The sequence below is a fragment of the Cydia strobilella genome, chromosome 14 (assembly GCF_947568885.1).
Source record: "Cydia strobilella chromosome 14, ilCydStro3.1, whole genome shotgun sequence".
Classification (NCBI taxonomy): Eukaryota; Metazoa; Arthropoda; class Insecta; order Lepidoptera; family Tortricidae; genus Cydia; species Cydia strobilella.
In genome coordinates, this window is record NC_086054.1 from 13,933,822 (window position 1) to 13,950,168 (window position 16,347).

Genomic DNA, 16,347 nt, shown 5'->3' on the forward strand with positions numbered 1-16,347 from the left:
AGACATACTCTGAATAGTGTCTTAAAACTTGTAATTATATATTATGCTTTTAGCAATAAATTGTCATTTAGAGTTTTGAATGATTCACGGTTAGTTTCACTAGATTTATATTGACCGGGATATAGACCGTGATTACCTTTTGTATTATTTGTGAGCTCCCGATATTTCGACGCAGTTACATGCATCATGTAAATAGAATGAGGGTAGACAGAGCGCTGTCTACACAACTTTGACACCCACCCGCTATCTTCAGACCCGTGAACATGATGCATGTAACTGCGTCGAAATATCGGGAGCTCACAAATAATACAAAAGGTAATCACGGTCTATATCCCGGTCAATATAAATCTAGTGAAATTGTCATTTTCTAAATAAATCACTGGCATCAAACATTGATAAATGTTCATACAGTGCTGGTTATCTACATAACCAGTTTGTTCTTGGCTCAGACAAAGAATCTAACTTCTTCCTCGCGTTATCCCGGCATTTTACCTCGACTCCTGGGAGCCTGGGGTCCGCTTGACAACTAATCCTAAGAATCGACGTAGGCACTAGTTTTTACGAAAGCGACTGCCATCTGACCTTTCAACCCAGAGGGGGAACTATAGGCCTTGTTAGGATCAGTCCGGTTTCCTCACGATGTTTTCCTTCACCGAAAAGCGACTGGTAAATATCAAATGATATTTCGTACATAAGTTCCGAAAAACTCATTGGTACGAGCCGGGGTTTGAACCCGCGACCTCCGGATTGAAAGTCGCACGCTTTTACCGCTAGGCCACCAGCGCTTCTAGACAAAGAATCTAACGTAGTGGTTTTTTGATATATGAAGATAATGTACCTATGTCGCAGGGGCTGTCACTCTTCCGAAAACGGGGTATTCATATCTGTATAATTCATCCCAATTTATCTAAGTATTAAAAAAGATTTTACAGTACATATATCACATGTCATTTCATGTGCAAAGTTTCATTACAATCCAACACGTAGTTATAAATTTAGCCCATACTTCACCGCACTAGTGCGATAATTAGCAAATTACGCAACTATATGTCGAAAATTTAAAGGGCCCATAATTACTGTAAAACGTTGTACGAGACATGTGCAAATGGGTAATTCGCAACTCGTGGCGTTTTAAAACACTCCCTTCGGTCGTGTTTCTTCGGTTGTGTTGTGTGTGTGTGGAATCCTGTTGTTTGACATAATTATTGAATATAAATATAGTGTAATGATTGTCAGATTATCATTAGTCATAATTCTAAACCGTTAACATTTCAGGATTTTCGTGAGGTTATCCTATAGATAGGTTAGGTTAAGTTTGGTTTATGGCAATCCTGAAAATTACGCGTTTCTGAGAAAAACCAATTTAATCAAATGAAAATTCGGACAAGCAATACATTATGACTTAAAGCTTTATGAGAAACAATAGAGACCCTGTTTTAATTTATCGCCACTTGTTTCGAATTTCCTATTTTACGCACTTGTATCGTAATGTACTCTTTCATTTGCCTATCTAAAAAAGGTTAAGCATTAACTTCCCACAGCTTCATATCATTCTCAACCACCTCTACATATTTTCTTCTCTTCTCCTCATCTTTAAACAAGGGAGCTAGGGTCTTAAGCGAAAGCCCTAGTAGGGCTCCGTCGTCTAGCATACGATTGAGGGACAGGATTAATGCGTTGTTGTAGAAGAGGCGCAGTAAGCTTGGCCGGTAGTAGAGGTATTGGCTGTCGAGGAGGTTCCGTCGGGCCCAGGCTTCTATTGTTTTGTTGCCGCTTGCTAACTGTAATTAAAAGTTGTTGTTGTTGGTTGTTGTTGTTGGTTGTCTGGAGCTCAAAATGTAGAAGATAATTTGAAATGTTGTATTTGTCTGGGCAAACAACTTTCTTCTTTAGTCTGTCAAGTAGCAGTGTTGGCCGAACGTTAATTGCAAATAACCATTAAACAGTACAAATTGAACCGTAAACCGTAACGGACGGTTAAAGTTTACGGTTCAATTTGTACTGGTTCTGGGTGCGGGAATTATTTAGTGTATTTATAACTTTGTTTATTGTAAATTAATTACCAAACTATGAATTAAACATAGGTAGTAAACTCCAAATGTGCTTGGAAATGTTAAAATAGTTTGTTTTTAGTTTTTAGGTTTTTACCTATTTTTGGCCAGTGTAAAACATTCCCGCATCCTAAACTCCGGTGTATGTCAGTCAAAGTCAAAATATTCTTTATTCAAATAGGCCTAGCCAAATATTTGTAAAACTTGACAATTTAAAAGTGCTTTTTCTTTTAAATTGTCAAGTTTTACAAATATTACCTTAATTTGCCTTAATCTAAATATCAGAGAAATTTATTGACGCAGTTATGCTCGTGAGCCAGGGGGAATAACAGTAGGTAACACAGATTGCTGAAAATAAGATTCTGCCTGAAAAAAAAAACATTTCATTTATTTCCGACTGTATTTATACCCCCAAAAAAATGTGTTTGTTATTTTTGGGGGGTTGTATGCCCCCAAAAAATTTGACTCGATATGAGCACTGCATCTGCACCAACAAAGTGTGGGGGTCTGGGGGTGCCACTTTTACGGCATTTACGGCTCAAGTAATACGTTATGGGACCCGTACATAACACGTAAATGCAACAAAATGTACGTACAGATGTAGTGCATAATTCTTTTCCATCGTATTTCCACGGAAACGTACAAACGTGACATGCTATTTCAGTCAATCTCAGTACAAAAAGTATTGAGGTTCGATTTCAGTCAGTCGGTACAAAAGTACTAAGGTTGCCTGAAGTAGCATGACAAATTTAACGAAAAAATACGATGGAAAACAATTATAAATGCACTACTTTACCTATTATTCTTTAAATTCGAAAAGTGACTATTGCGGGGTTATGTGAACGTACCCTAATATCCCCTACTTGTCTAAGGAAGTTGGACGCAAAGTGGGACCTCAGTCTGTCCGAGTTGTCAGTATGGTGTTTCTGGTCCCGCACGTACGAGCGCAGCATGTTGTACCCGTACCTCTTGAACTTGAACACCTGCAACAGAGAATGTAATGTATACTGGTATTTTAGTCTACATCGCATATTTATAGACGCTTAAGCTTACATTCTAGATCTGTGGTCTAAATCAATAGCTTAAATTTGACATTGACGCCTCGTGCCCCCTACAGTTCAGGTAAGCTCTCTTGCGCTTTAGAGGATCTGCCATCTTGTGTCCTAAATCAGAAACATAAACTTGATATTGGCACATGACGTGATGGAATTTTGGTACACGACGAAAGGAGCGACAATTTCCGTCATTAAGAAAGAAAATACATTTATTTAACATTGGACAATACTGAAAAACACATACAATACAAACTAGATGCTAAACAGGATCCCCACTCAGCATAATGTCACGGCAAGCTATGACGCTGTTTTTTTTTATACCACGTCGGTGGCAGTCAAGCATACGGCCCGCCTGATGGTAAGCAGTTACCGTAGCCTATGGACGCCTGCAACACCGGAAATATTACACGCGCGTTGCCGACCCTTTAAAAACCTGTACACTCCTTTTTTGCTTTTCAGTAGGTTTGTCATTCATTAATATTGGTTTGTCTGGATTAGGAAAATCGACGTGAGCTTACTTACAAATTCTATGATTAGTAGGTATAGTGCGCTCCGGTCTTGATCGGTCAATGTAGACTGGTCATAAAAAGGTAGAGTATCCATAAAATACTGCGTTCCGTATAGGTGTAAATATATGGTGCGGTAAAATAGCAGCTACAAAATGAGAACTGCAGACTACCTGATAGACAAAGTTTCCCGTCACATAAGAATCTATATAATGCGTCCCATAACTCCTCATAAACTTTCTGATATCCGCCACATCGCTCCCATTCATGGCGCTCATCGCCTTCTCCACATAGCTCTTAACAGCCACCTGTTCCAAACTGTCAATCTTGACGGTTTTGTGCACTTTTGACAGTTTTAACAGCACGTAGCAGCAGTTGTCGCGAGCGATGTCCACGTCTATGCCGAGTGTGCGCATGATTTCGTCTTGGATCCAGTCACCCATGAAGGCTTTCCATGGTTTGTCTGTTCTGAAAAAGGGTGTGAAATTGGTCATTTTGGCTTTGCTTTGATAAGTCAGTCAGGAAGTTGCGTTTAACCCGACCACCAAACCCCGGTTCCTATAATACGTGGGCCACGTAAATAACTACCAAATTTCATAAAATGTTATTGTTTTTATAGGGGTTAATTCGAAAAATTATAAATCTATTTATAATCAAAGTTCTGAAAATTCCATCCATCCAGCAGCTCATCAAAGGTCTCACACAACAGTATACTCATCTCCATGCGGTCTTCTCTCGGCGTCTTGCTGCTGGCATTGAGGACTTTAATGTAAAGAAATTAAAGTATAATGCTTACCCCTCAATCTGAAAATTCTGAAAGTATCCATCCAGCAGCTCATCAAAGGTCTCACACAGCAATATGTTCATCTCCACCCTGTCTTCGCCCAGGGTTTCTTTGCTGCTAACATTGAGGAAGACCTTAATGTTCTTCTCGCTGAAGGGCTCTGGAAACTCGTCTTCGTCGTCGTCGTAGTCGGCTGAGATCACTTGGGTTACTTGGGAGAGGTCGCCGTAGCTGGAAAATGGGTTCATCCACATATTACGTCACAGCCACAGGGCGAGATTATTTGGATTCCAACGACGCGCACCGTGTATTATCATCGCTTTTAGTCACCCCACGACGCTATTATTATCACGTAAGTGCCTTTAGGTTTCATTAATCGTAAAATTCAACTGACAACATTTAAGAAACACACAAAAGAAAGAATACACGTGTTTTAAGTATTAAATTTCTGTGTTATCATTTCCATGTTAAAACATAATTTAGCCAATATGGACGACATTATCATATTTTAGATTCGACAGACGCCAGGCCAAGTTCGTGAAGTAACCTTGTGTCTATTTCGAATGTACGTATTTGGGAGATAAGTTTATTGCTACAGACTCTACAGAGATTTGAGATATTTAACTCACAGTATGCGTGCTCTATCACCTGACTGTAATAAAATAAGATTAATAAGCAACAAATTGTGAAACATCGATACGTGTGACAAAGTAACGGGTAGAATTTTCTTCTCAGTTCATTTTGTTTGTCTAGTCCTCCTCATAACCAGAGGGGTGTTTTAAACTCGCATCAATCGGATGTACCGATTATGAGACACCCTTTTAAAAAGCTAAATTCAAGGAGCTGTTGGTGATCGTGATGGCAGCGCCATTTATCTCCAAGAAAAAAAAACTACACATTAACAGACTTTTCGGCAACATGGATTCTAATATTTCGATTGAAACCAGCTTGACCAATTACGAAAGAATATTTTCGGCAACATTATTATACCTCTAGATTCATATAATAGGGAATAATTTGTACGCTAAATTTTTACCACAGATTAGGTGTTTCTAAGTGACTACTATTAGCATGAATCACTGGGTAAAACAATGTTGAACAAAATGCCTTTATTTTACAATTAACACTTTCAGTGAAATGAACACACCTAACGCGTTCTTGGCAGAGGCGCGCTTATTCGGAAACACAAAATCTATGATAAAAATACTAACAATTTTGGTTTGATTTTTTAGCAGCCTTGTGATTATACAACAAAATAGCGCATAAAAATAGGTACCAGTACAATTGAAGCGAAATGAATAAATGCAAACTATTTTTGACCACTTGGGGGGTATGGGCTATATATTTGGCTAAACTACAAATATCTCTTTTGCTCATCATATCTCTATAATAAAAGATATTATTTTGGGGAACTTAGCGCCAAACTCTATCATAATATACTATCATATATATGTATAGTAATCATAATATATTAATCTTGTCAACTTTCTCGAGAGTTAAAGGGGTGTCACTTCATGTACCTACTGCAGCATATTGGAGCATTAAGCAATAAGCATCTTAGTTTGGCAACCTAATCCCAAGAATTAGCGACGACTAGTTTTTCCGAAAGCGACTGACATATGTTCTTCCTAACCCAGAGGAGTAACTACCTATATAATATAGGCCTTACTGGGATGTCCAGTTTTCTTATGATATTTTCCTTCACCAAAAAGCGGCTGGTATATATCAAAGATATATCGTACGTTAAAAACTTATAGACACGAACTTATGGGGTTCGAACCTGCGACCTTTGGTTTAAAAGCACCAGCATGCCTAATTGCAACTTAATAAGTCTACCAACGGTTTAACGGCCGATCGGACGTCCCAGGTATCGCTGGGGCGATGCTGTTGGAGTAGACTTGAGCGATCTCCATGCCGATAACTGGCGGGACATGGTACAGGATCGAGACGACTGGCGTATACTCGTGTCGGAGGCCAAGACTCATTTTGGGTCGCTGTGCCATTAAGTAAGTAAGTAACGGTTTAACGGCACAAACATATTATTATAAACGAAATTAGGGCTTATTTCTTGATCCAGTTACGCGACAATAAATAAGTAAACATGCTACTAATTTACATATCGCTTAGTAATCGGAGTGCACCTGATCTTATTACAATTGCACAAAATAATAATAAAAACTTACTTGGCAAACACATTTATAGCATTTCCTATACTCAAACTATATCCTAAGTCACTCTCATCACTCGCACTAAACGCCACGCGTAAACAAATTATGAAAAGCACCGTAAACATTTTCGAAAATGCGTAAAAAATTGTAACAATATTTGAAACTCCTCGCCGCATGGAAGCGGCATGTACACTGAGGTTTTTTTCACATTTTGCTAATGATGTATATAAGTAAACACATTGTGAACTTGACCTACGAGATTAGACTGAGCGTCGTGCTCTACATAGGTATGCTATTTTAACGCAATTCATAATTGTAAATGAAGTCATTTATTGAGGAAACTCGTTTGAACAGCGTGTAGTATCGTACGTATATTGTGACACTATTATATAAATACATAGCTGTTATCTGTTATTAATACTTATTGAAAATCAGCGGTATTAAAGAGGCGCGTGTAACTTTTGTGTTCGCTATTCGTATTGGTTTGCCAAACTGAAATCACACATAACGTTGTATGATATGTACCTATATAAGCAATGAGCCTTATCCACGCTACTTTATTTATAATTTATCCTATGCCAAGTGTAAATACCTAACAATGAAGGGCGGGTTAGACTTACTCAAAAAGAGCTGTTTGATTATGAAACTGCCATGGTGATTGCTATGCTAATACCACCGTGCCGCTGGCCGCGTCGGCTGGGCGTTCACCCTCGTACCATGAAACCTGAAATGATCCTAAATGGCCTCAGTGTGAGTATTACCTACCGTTCATTCCCGCCTTTGTCACGTGGGGCAGCCACAGATGGGAACTCGCACTGTGCTGTTTAAGAAAATTTTAGTTCTTCGAAATTGGGAACGCCCACTGGAATATACTCTTGCCAGGTTTTTTTCTAGAGACTGGTACATGGAGTTCTTTAAAAGGAGTGTATTTAGAGGTTGTTATAACATGCACGTGATATTGTACCATATATATACAATATTATACGGCTACTGTATTATTAGATGCTTGGAACTCCAGGGCAAATATGCATGTTTAAAAAAAAACATACATTTTCATATAACTGACCTTCTAGTTAAAACCGCGCTTAGTTTTCTTTTATCATTATTACCATATTGAAAATGATCTACGTACTTTATTAAAATTCTTGATTTAGTAGAGCAGTGGGTGACACATTTTATTATAACCATTAATAAACGATTATCATTGATCATCATTTCGTTCCATTTGGAGTTGAAACTCTAGGTCCATGGGGTCCCAGCGCGCATAAGTTGTTTGCAGAAATCGCGAAGCGTCTGGTTGACGTAACTGGTGACCGAAGAGCTGGCGGCTTTCTCGCACAACGTATCAGCATTGCGATACAGCGGGGAAATGCCGCCAGCATCCTTGGTACAATGCCTCAAGGGCCTATTTTAGATTTAAGCTAGTTATTAATTTCGTTTACGTAGTACCACTGTATATATCTTGTATGTAAATAAATGTTAATAAACACATTTATGACTGTCTCCTGACCAATATCTACACAATAATTTGCATCTATTATCTAGCCTACAAAAAATGCTTAGGTACCCACCATTATTTAATAATTCTTATTTTCTACAACGCTCAGCACTCGGGTGGCAAAAAAGCTGCTTGCATTGCAATATACTTAGAACCACTCTCTAGTATAAGTACAGTCAGCAACAAAAGTAGCTATCATTCTCTAATAATTTAACAAAAAATCTCTACATGTAGAACAAAGTAGACTAACCGATACCTTTGAAGGCGCACTAAAGAGATATGTGAAATAATTCCAGGGTGGTGGAGGTTTAGGTGCGTTGTTTCATCTGCTATTATTAATGCTGACTACCTAAATACGTTTTCCGTTTTGTTTGCGGGCCAGATTATAATTAGACGAGTTTTTTTTACAATGTTATCCTCCAACATTATCGGAGCCTATGCTTACAGTTTCGCATTCATACCAGTTCTCGCTGTTATTCCTCTCGCACTTTTATTCTGCATACTTTATCTTTCTTTCGGAAGCGCTGGTGGCCTAGCGGTAAGAGCGTGCGACTTTCAATCCGAAGGTCGCGGGTTCAAACCCCCGGCTCGTACCAATGAGTTTTTCGGAACTTATGTACGGAATATCATTTGATATTTATACCAGTCGCTTTTCGGTGAAGGAAAACATCGTGAGGAAACCGGACTAATCCTAACAAGGCCTAGTTTCCCCCTCTGGGTTGGAAGGTCAGATGGCAATCGCTTTCGTAAAAACTAGTGCCTACGCCAATTCTTAGGATTAGTTGTCAAGCGGACCCGAGGCTCCCATGAGCCGTGGCAACATGCCGGGATAACGCGAGGAAGATGATGATCAGTTCTCGCTGTTATTCCTCTCGCACTTTTATTCTGCATACTTTATCTTTCTTTCATACATCATTTTTTATACTGTTTTTGGGTGGGACTCCCACCTATCACTATCTAGACTAGTGTTTATTTCTATAGGACAGCGGGCTATAGTTAGGAGATCCCTGTTTTACGAATGAACAAGGAAAGCGGCTATAAAATTAATAATGACAAGTTCAGGGCCTTCAGTATGGATCAAGCGAACACCGATCATAATCGAAACCATTACATAGAAAACATATACAATTATACATAGGGGTCAAATCGCTCTATCATTCTTCGTTTGATGATTAGTTATGTAGAGATGTAATGTAATTACCTCGAGCATACAATGATCCTGATTCTTGTTTTTACCTACATGTCAAATACTAAAATGACGGTCCGTTTGCCCCTATTTGTCCAATGACCAATTGAACTGACATTTTTGTATCTAGGATATCAAATCACAGCTTAATAATAGGTACCTAATGTTTGGCCATACCTATATAAATGGTTTATAATAAGAGCGTGACTATTTAGCATTAGCAGTGGCGTAGCCAGGGCTCGGAACCGGTATTTTTAAAAAACCCCTAAATAGCCCAATATTTTGAATTATTTTATGCTCATTACGTAGGACTGAATCATGTATTTAGGAAACAATTTTGCATTATTAAAACGTCCCATTAAAAATGAAATTATAAACAAAAGAACGAAAAAGAACGTAATAATACCGGTATTTTTGTATGGAGCAAATACCGGTTTCCGACCCCTGGGCGTAGCAATAGATGACGAAGGGCACTGGGGCCTCTAAAATGTTTAGATTTTAGCCAATAGGTATACATACATATTTTAAAAATGCAAAGCTACTTTATCAATAATCAGGTTAATTTTGGGGGCCCCCGGGCACTGCCCCGCTTTACCTTCTGGTAGCTACGCCGCTGTGCATTAGTTCCAAACAATCGTTATCGGTGTAAAGGAGGCCATTGTCTCCCATAGAGTGTTCGCAAAGTCTACACTGATAGCGTGTCATTCACCTTCTAACGTATGCGAAATTATGACAGATTGATCTAGAAAATTATCCAAAATTAGTAGCTATTGCTGGGCTACCTTTTGTGGGGCGCCCACCTTGGTTGTTTAAGCTTGCAATTTAATATTAAAATTTAGATTTAAGATTTAGACTTTATGACGTCACAGCAACTACCCCTACCATGTTCGCGCTTGTCATCTCATATATTTTTGTTCATGACATTATACTGAATGCATTGATACCATATTTATCCGTGATTACTGCGATGTATTAAATAAGGGTAGGTTAAGATTTACGCGCCTACCTACTGAAGGTAAATAAATCAGTCTCGAATATACTTGCGCGCTGTGTTATTTGACTCCCAAATATTAATTCCCAGTACATAACATTGGCTGACGAGGATGTCGAAAACACTACCTTTTAACATTAAGGAGTTTAATTTACGCTCGGGAAAGTGGAATACGTATATAAGTCAGTTAACGGCATGGTTTGAGGTAACAAACGTAAAAACAGAAAATCGGGTGCAGTACCTCATTGCGGTGGTTGGAACGGAAACTTTGGACTTAATAATAGATTTGTGTTATCCATCGTTGCCGGCTACAGTGAGTTTCGACGATATAGTGTCAAAAGTTCGCGAACATTTATCACCTAAGCGATCCGAGCTGGCAGAGCGTATGACATTTCGGGCATGTAAGCAAACGGCCGACCAGTCCATTAATGAGTACGTGGCGCAACTCAGGCAGCTTGCGCAGAAATGCAATTTCTCCAGTTCCACGTACTTAGAAGAGAACCTACGTGATCAGCTGGCATATGGATTGAGAAGTGATGCGATACGTTTCAAGCTGTTAACGGAAGACAAATTAACATTCAGCCGCGCAGTGGAAATAGCGACGTCGCTGGAGGCGGCGGATCGAGACTCGAAGGCCAGCGGACCTAGCAGCGGTGCTGGGAGCGGGACATCGGAGTCGATGTCGACGCGAGAAGAGGACGTGCACGCGGTGCGCGTCGGCGGCGGCGGCGGCGCGCGTGCGCCCCCGCGCCGTAGGCAACCGGCGGCGGCGCCGCGCGCGCGCTGTCCCCGGTGCTTGGGCACGCACCATCCGAGGAGCTGCTCATTCATGAACACGGAGTGCTATGTGTGCGGCAAGAAGGGACATATTGCTAAAGCGTGTAAAAACCGGAAACATTATAGCGTCAACGCGTGCACGGAGTCTACGGACACGAGCGACGACGTCGGGTCGGAGGACGGCGACGACGAGTACGACGTGCCGTTGTACTCTATAGACGACGACACCGGCGGTGATCAGCCATGGTGGCGTACAGTGACGGTCAACGGAGTCAAGGTGCGCATGCAGCTGGACTGTGGCTCTGCGATAAGCGCTGTGTCTAGCAATTTTTTTAATCAGCTGTTTAAAAATGTTAAATTGTTGCCTCCTAAGACAAAGTTAAAAATGTACGCGGGACAAAAAGTCACACCGAAGGGCATTATGTTGTGTGAAGTTATGTATGGCGATAAAAAGAAATCAAATTTAAATTTAGTCGTAGTAGACACAGACGACAGCCCGCCCATTATCGGACGTCGGTGGATGACGGCGTTAGGTATACAATGCAGTCCTGAGACTCCCGAGTCGATATATAGTATTATTAAGGATCGTGAGCGTGTAGGGACACAGCTGGCTCGAGAATTCCCGCAGGTGTTCGCGCAGGGAACTGGCACGTTCACTGGTAAGCCCATACAACTAAGAGTGGCCAGCGATGCGCGGCCCGTATTCTGCAAGCCGCGGCCCGTGCCGCACGCGCTGCGCGCCGCCGTCGAGGCCGAGCTGGAGCGTCTGCAGGCGGACGGAGTCATCTCGCCGGTGGAGACTAGCGAATGGGGGACGCCTGTCGTGCCCGTCATCAAACAATCAGGTGAGGTGAGACTGTGCGGGGATTTTAAAGTAACACTAAACCCGGTATTAGAGGATGACAAATACCCGATACCTCGTATCGATGAAATATTCTCTAATTTGCAAGGAGGGCAACTGTTCAGCAAAATAGATTTGAGTCATGCTTATCAGCAATTACCTCTTACAGAAGAATCAAAACAGCTGTGCGTAATTGTGACGCATAAGGGTAGCTTTTGTTACAATAGATTACCATTCGGTATTAAGTGTGCCATGAGTAAATTTCAGCGCGTCCTTGATAGTCTATTCAAGAATATGAACCTTATTGCAGTGTATTGCGATGATATTTTAGTCACGGGAGTTAATGACGATGACCATTATAAACGCTTGATATCGGTATTCAAAATATTGTCTAAGGCAGGATTAAGAATAGCACAAAATAAATGCATTTTTTTTCAAAAATCTGTGTCTTATCTAGGTTACGTTATCGACGCAAAGGGCCTGAGCACACAGACGAGCAAAATAGATGCCGTTCAGGCAGCCCCGGTACCGGACACCGTATCGCGTTTAAAGGCATTCTTAGGGTTGGTCAATTATTACGCGAAATTCGTACCCAATATAAGTACCGTTTTACACCCGCTTTACGAGCTATTAAAAAAACATAACAAATTTATTTGGTCTAGGGAATGCAATGAAGCATTCATGAAAGTGAAACAAATGTTAGCCGCAAAACCAATGTTAATGCATTATAAACCAGATGCTCCCCTATGGCTTTATTGTGACGCATCTCCTTACGGGGTCGGGGCAGCGCTGGTACAAAAGGGCGAGGGGGGTGATCTGCCAGTGGCGCACGCCTCGCGAGCTCTCACACCGCCCGAACGAAATTACGCGCAAATATGTCGTGAAGGGCTGGCAATCATTTTTGGCGTTCAAAAATTTCATCACTACCTTTTTGGTAGACGGTTTACCTTAGTTACGGACTGTAAACCATTGGCGCATATTTTTAGCCAACATAAAAGTATCCCGCAAATGGTAGCGGGGCGCTTGCAGCGGTGGGCGGTAATTTTAAGCGGGTACGACTATGAGATAGCTTGCGTTAAAGCGGAACAAAATTGTTTAGCCGATAATTTGTCACGCCTGCCGTTAGACATCAGAAAAAACGAACAAAAAAGTAAGGGATCGTGCGAATTTCTGAATTTTATAGATGACGGTATATCGACAAATCATCGCGATATTGCAAAAGCGACACGCCAAGATCCGGTTTTGCATAAAGTATTCAACTTATTAGGCCAAGGCTGGGAGTATTGCGGAGACGAAAACTTAAAACCATTTTGGCGCGTCCGCAATGCGTTAAGTCGCGAGCAAAATTGTATAATGTTTGAATACAGGGTGGTGGTACCTACGACTCTGCGCGCACGCGTGCTGCGCGAGTTACATGCAGCGCACGGCGGCGCGGTACGCACGAAGGCGCTGGCGCGCGCCTATGTATGGTGGCCCGGGCTGGGCGCGGACGTGGAGCGGGTGACAGCCGAGTGCGCAGCGTGCGCAGCGGAGCGCCCGGCACCAGCACGGGCAGCCACGCATCCGTGGGAGTGGCCGCAGGAGAGGTGGTATCGAGTACACGTGGACTTTCTGACGCCGACAGCTGGTACGTATTATTTTGTGCTGATTGACGCCTACTCCAAATGGATTGAGGCAAGCAAAATAAGAGGCACGCGCGCCGACGAAACCATTACCCTACTACGCGAAATATTCGCCCGTTTCGGAAATCCATATGAGTTGGTATCTGATAACGGACCACCGTTCACAAGTGGTCAGTTCGAATCATACCTAAAGAAAGAGGGCATCAAGCACATCCGCATTTCCCCGTATAAGCCAAGTAGCAATGGGGCTGCCGAAAATACAGTCGGGTTAATTAAAAAATGCCTAAAAAAGGCGGAACGGGATAATGCGAACGTGCATGAAGCATTGCAAATATACCTATTAACTCATCGCATAACCCCGCATTCTACAACCGGTAAGTCGCCAGCGGAACTATTGTTAAAGCGCACCATACGCAGTCGCTTTGATTTGTTGCGGCCAGACCCGAGAGAAGAAGTGCGGGAAGCTCAACGAAAGCAGATAGGTATGGACGCACCGCCGACTCGCGAATTTAAGGTAGGAGAAAAAATTATGTATCGAGTATATCAGCAAAACAAGCAATTTTGGGCAGCGGGTTCCGTCATCGAACGGCTGGGCCCCTTGACATACCGGGTAGAAGGGGCCGACGGACGCAGTCACAAAAGGCATATTAATCAATTGCTTAACGATCCCGTCATTAGCACATGTTCGGACTCCCAAGAATTGAACCGGGCTACCTCGCTGGCTCATGCGATTCCGGCCACCACTGAGTCACTACACCGCACAAGCAATGACAATAACACGACTTCGGAACCAAATGTACCTATACAAAGACCGAAACGCATTCGTCGTCCACCGATAAGATACGGGTTTGAATAATCTCATAGTAAAAAAATAAAATAAAATACAATGTTAGTATAATGGCAAGCTTGTCGATTATAAACCTTATCCAATAGTGTTAAAGGCGCCTTAGATTAAGTGATAATATTGGTGTGAGTTAGGCGCTCATTAGTTGCATGTTTAGTTGTAAATACTATTTAAAAAAATAAAGACTTTGTTGTCATAATCTGTAAACTTAATATCGCTCGATATCGCCGACTGAGTATAACAATAAGGTACTTTTTATTACATTATAGTAAAATAGTAATATAGCGGGCAAAACATATGTCGTAAGTATTTAGTTAGAATAAGGGTTCAATAGCCTATATGTTATTAACCAAACATGTATGTTATACGAGTAATCAGCTAGCAACGAAAGCTAGATTTGGGATAGACAAACTGACACTTAGCATAATTACTATTAAGTAGCTATTAATAAGGTAATTTACTGTAAGGGGGGAAGGATGCGATGTATTAAATAAGGGTAGGTTAAGATTTACGCGCCTACCTACTGAAGGTAAATAAATCAGTCTCGAATATACTTGCGCGCTGTGTTATTTGACTCCCAAATATTAATTCCCAGTACATAACATTGACCATGAACGAAAAGTAACCTTAAATCCTACTAAATGAACGGTATGTTTTCTTTTTGTTCTTTGTGTACTGTCCGCGCGCTAATTCCGTGCATTCGGAGGTCGAGGAAGTGGGAGGGTGTGCGCCGCGCCCGTACGTACAAAATGACACTACTCTGTCATGACGCCCAACATTCCTAACATTCCTCAGCCGTGCACGAAATTCGCGCGCGGACAGTAGGTACCTATTGTGTACCTATTTACAATTTTATAGCAACCAATTTAATCAAAGTTAAAGTTTACAGATGTTTTTGTCCGTAATAACTCGATTAGTATAGTTTAGGTAATCTCGCTTAGTGTGGTAGGGCACAGCACAGCCGATGTTTGTTCCAGATCTAGAGCTAAGCCCAACTGGGAAAGTACACTTAAAGAAAACCGCAGCCAAATAACACTAGACCCTACTCATAGTGTTGTGTTCCTGTCGGTGAGTAAGGTTGCCAGAGCTCAACGAGGGTGTGGGTTGTTAGGGTCGGCAACGCGCATGTAACACCTCTAGAGTTGCAGGCGTCCATAGGCTACGGTAACCGCTTACCATGAGCGGGCCGTATGCATATTTGCCACCGATAAGAAAAAAAATACCTCGTGTTGACTATTCTTTAACACGATATTCAGTATTTCTCTGTTAGACTTCATTTCTTTATCTGTTAATTCTCTCATGTCATAGGTTATCATCGCCCGCGCAATTCTCTAGTCTCAGTTATTCGGCTATTTTGGCTATTACTAAACAAATTGCACCTTATTAAATACGTTATAAGGTCCAATTTATCTAGATCCTTAAAGTAACTGAAGCGTTGAGGAACATCCGCGCTATTTGACAACCTTAATCGCGACGAATCCTTAATTTCGTATGTAAATAACCGGCAATAGGGAATATTACGCGAACTCTGTGTAGGGGGCGCCACTACCACAATCTGAGGGTTTATCGCGAAACAAAAAATCGAATATTCGAGCAATAAAGAGGCAGATAGCGAAATTTCGAATTCGCGTTTCCCGGTAGGTCCTCTGCAAACAAACCGCCTTGGTGCATCAATGTTATATTTTATTACCGCTGAAAACATGTCAAAAACCTGTTAAAGGTACAGTATGTATAAGTTACTCTATGGTTTACTACAAAGGCTAGTGCTGCATTCTGGTGGCAGAATATTGCAGTAATATCCCCTATTGATACATTAAAATAAATACGAGTATTTCAGACCAATAAATAAAAGCAACACATTGATGCTCAAGAACTGGCGTGAAACGTCAATGAACTTTGCCCACTAACGGCAACTTTGCCCGCAAAAGTAAGAGGAAAATAGAATTATCAAGAGTATTTGCAAATTACTTGGATTTTTAAAAGCGTAATAATTAATTACTATTTGAAGCTAGGTAGATTACCTG

General features: G+C 41.3%; 1 protein-coding gene across 1 annotated transcript; it reads right to left on the bottom strand.

The window, feature by feature from the left end:
* Nucleotides 1–1,454: 1,454 nt before the first annotated feature.
* On the bottom strand, nucleotides 1,455–6,930 carry LOC134747233 (torso-like protein). The gene is made up of 5 exons (XM_063681838.1): nucleotides 6,580–6,930; nucleotides 4,409–4,627; nucleotides 3,786–4,080; nucleotides 2,900–3,034; nucleotides 1,455–1,781 (listed from the first exon to the last, which is right to left on the bottom strand). The coding sequence occupies exons 1-5, from the start codon at nucleotides 6,738–6,740 to the stop codon at nucleotides 1,521–1,523; spliced, it is 1,071 nt and encodes a 356-aa protein (XP_063537908.1). The 5' UTR covers nucleotides 6,741–6,930; the 3' UTR covers nucleotides 1,455–1,520.
* Nucleotides 6,931–16,347: the final 9,417 nt, after the last annotated feature.

Bases quoted from the DNA above. Each gene is read 5' to 3' on its own strand.
- LOC134747233 (XM_063681838.1), bottom strand. From the start codon at position 6,740: ATGCGGCGAGGAGTTTCAAATATTGTTACAATTTTTTACGCATTTTCG. The intron at 4,628-6,579 runs GTAAGTTTTTAT...CCCATTTTCCAG, and splicing joins GCTATAAATGTGTTTGCCAA to CTACGGCGACCTCTCCCAAG. The intron at 4,081-4,408 runs GTAAGCATTATA...ACCCTTTTTCAG, and splicing joins CAGAATTTTCAGATTGAGGG to AACAGACAAACCATGGAAAG.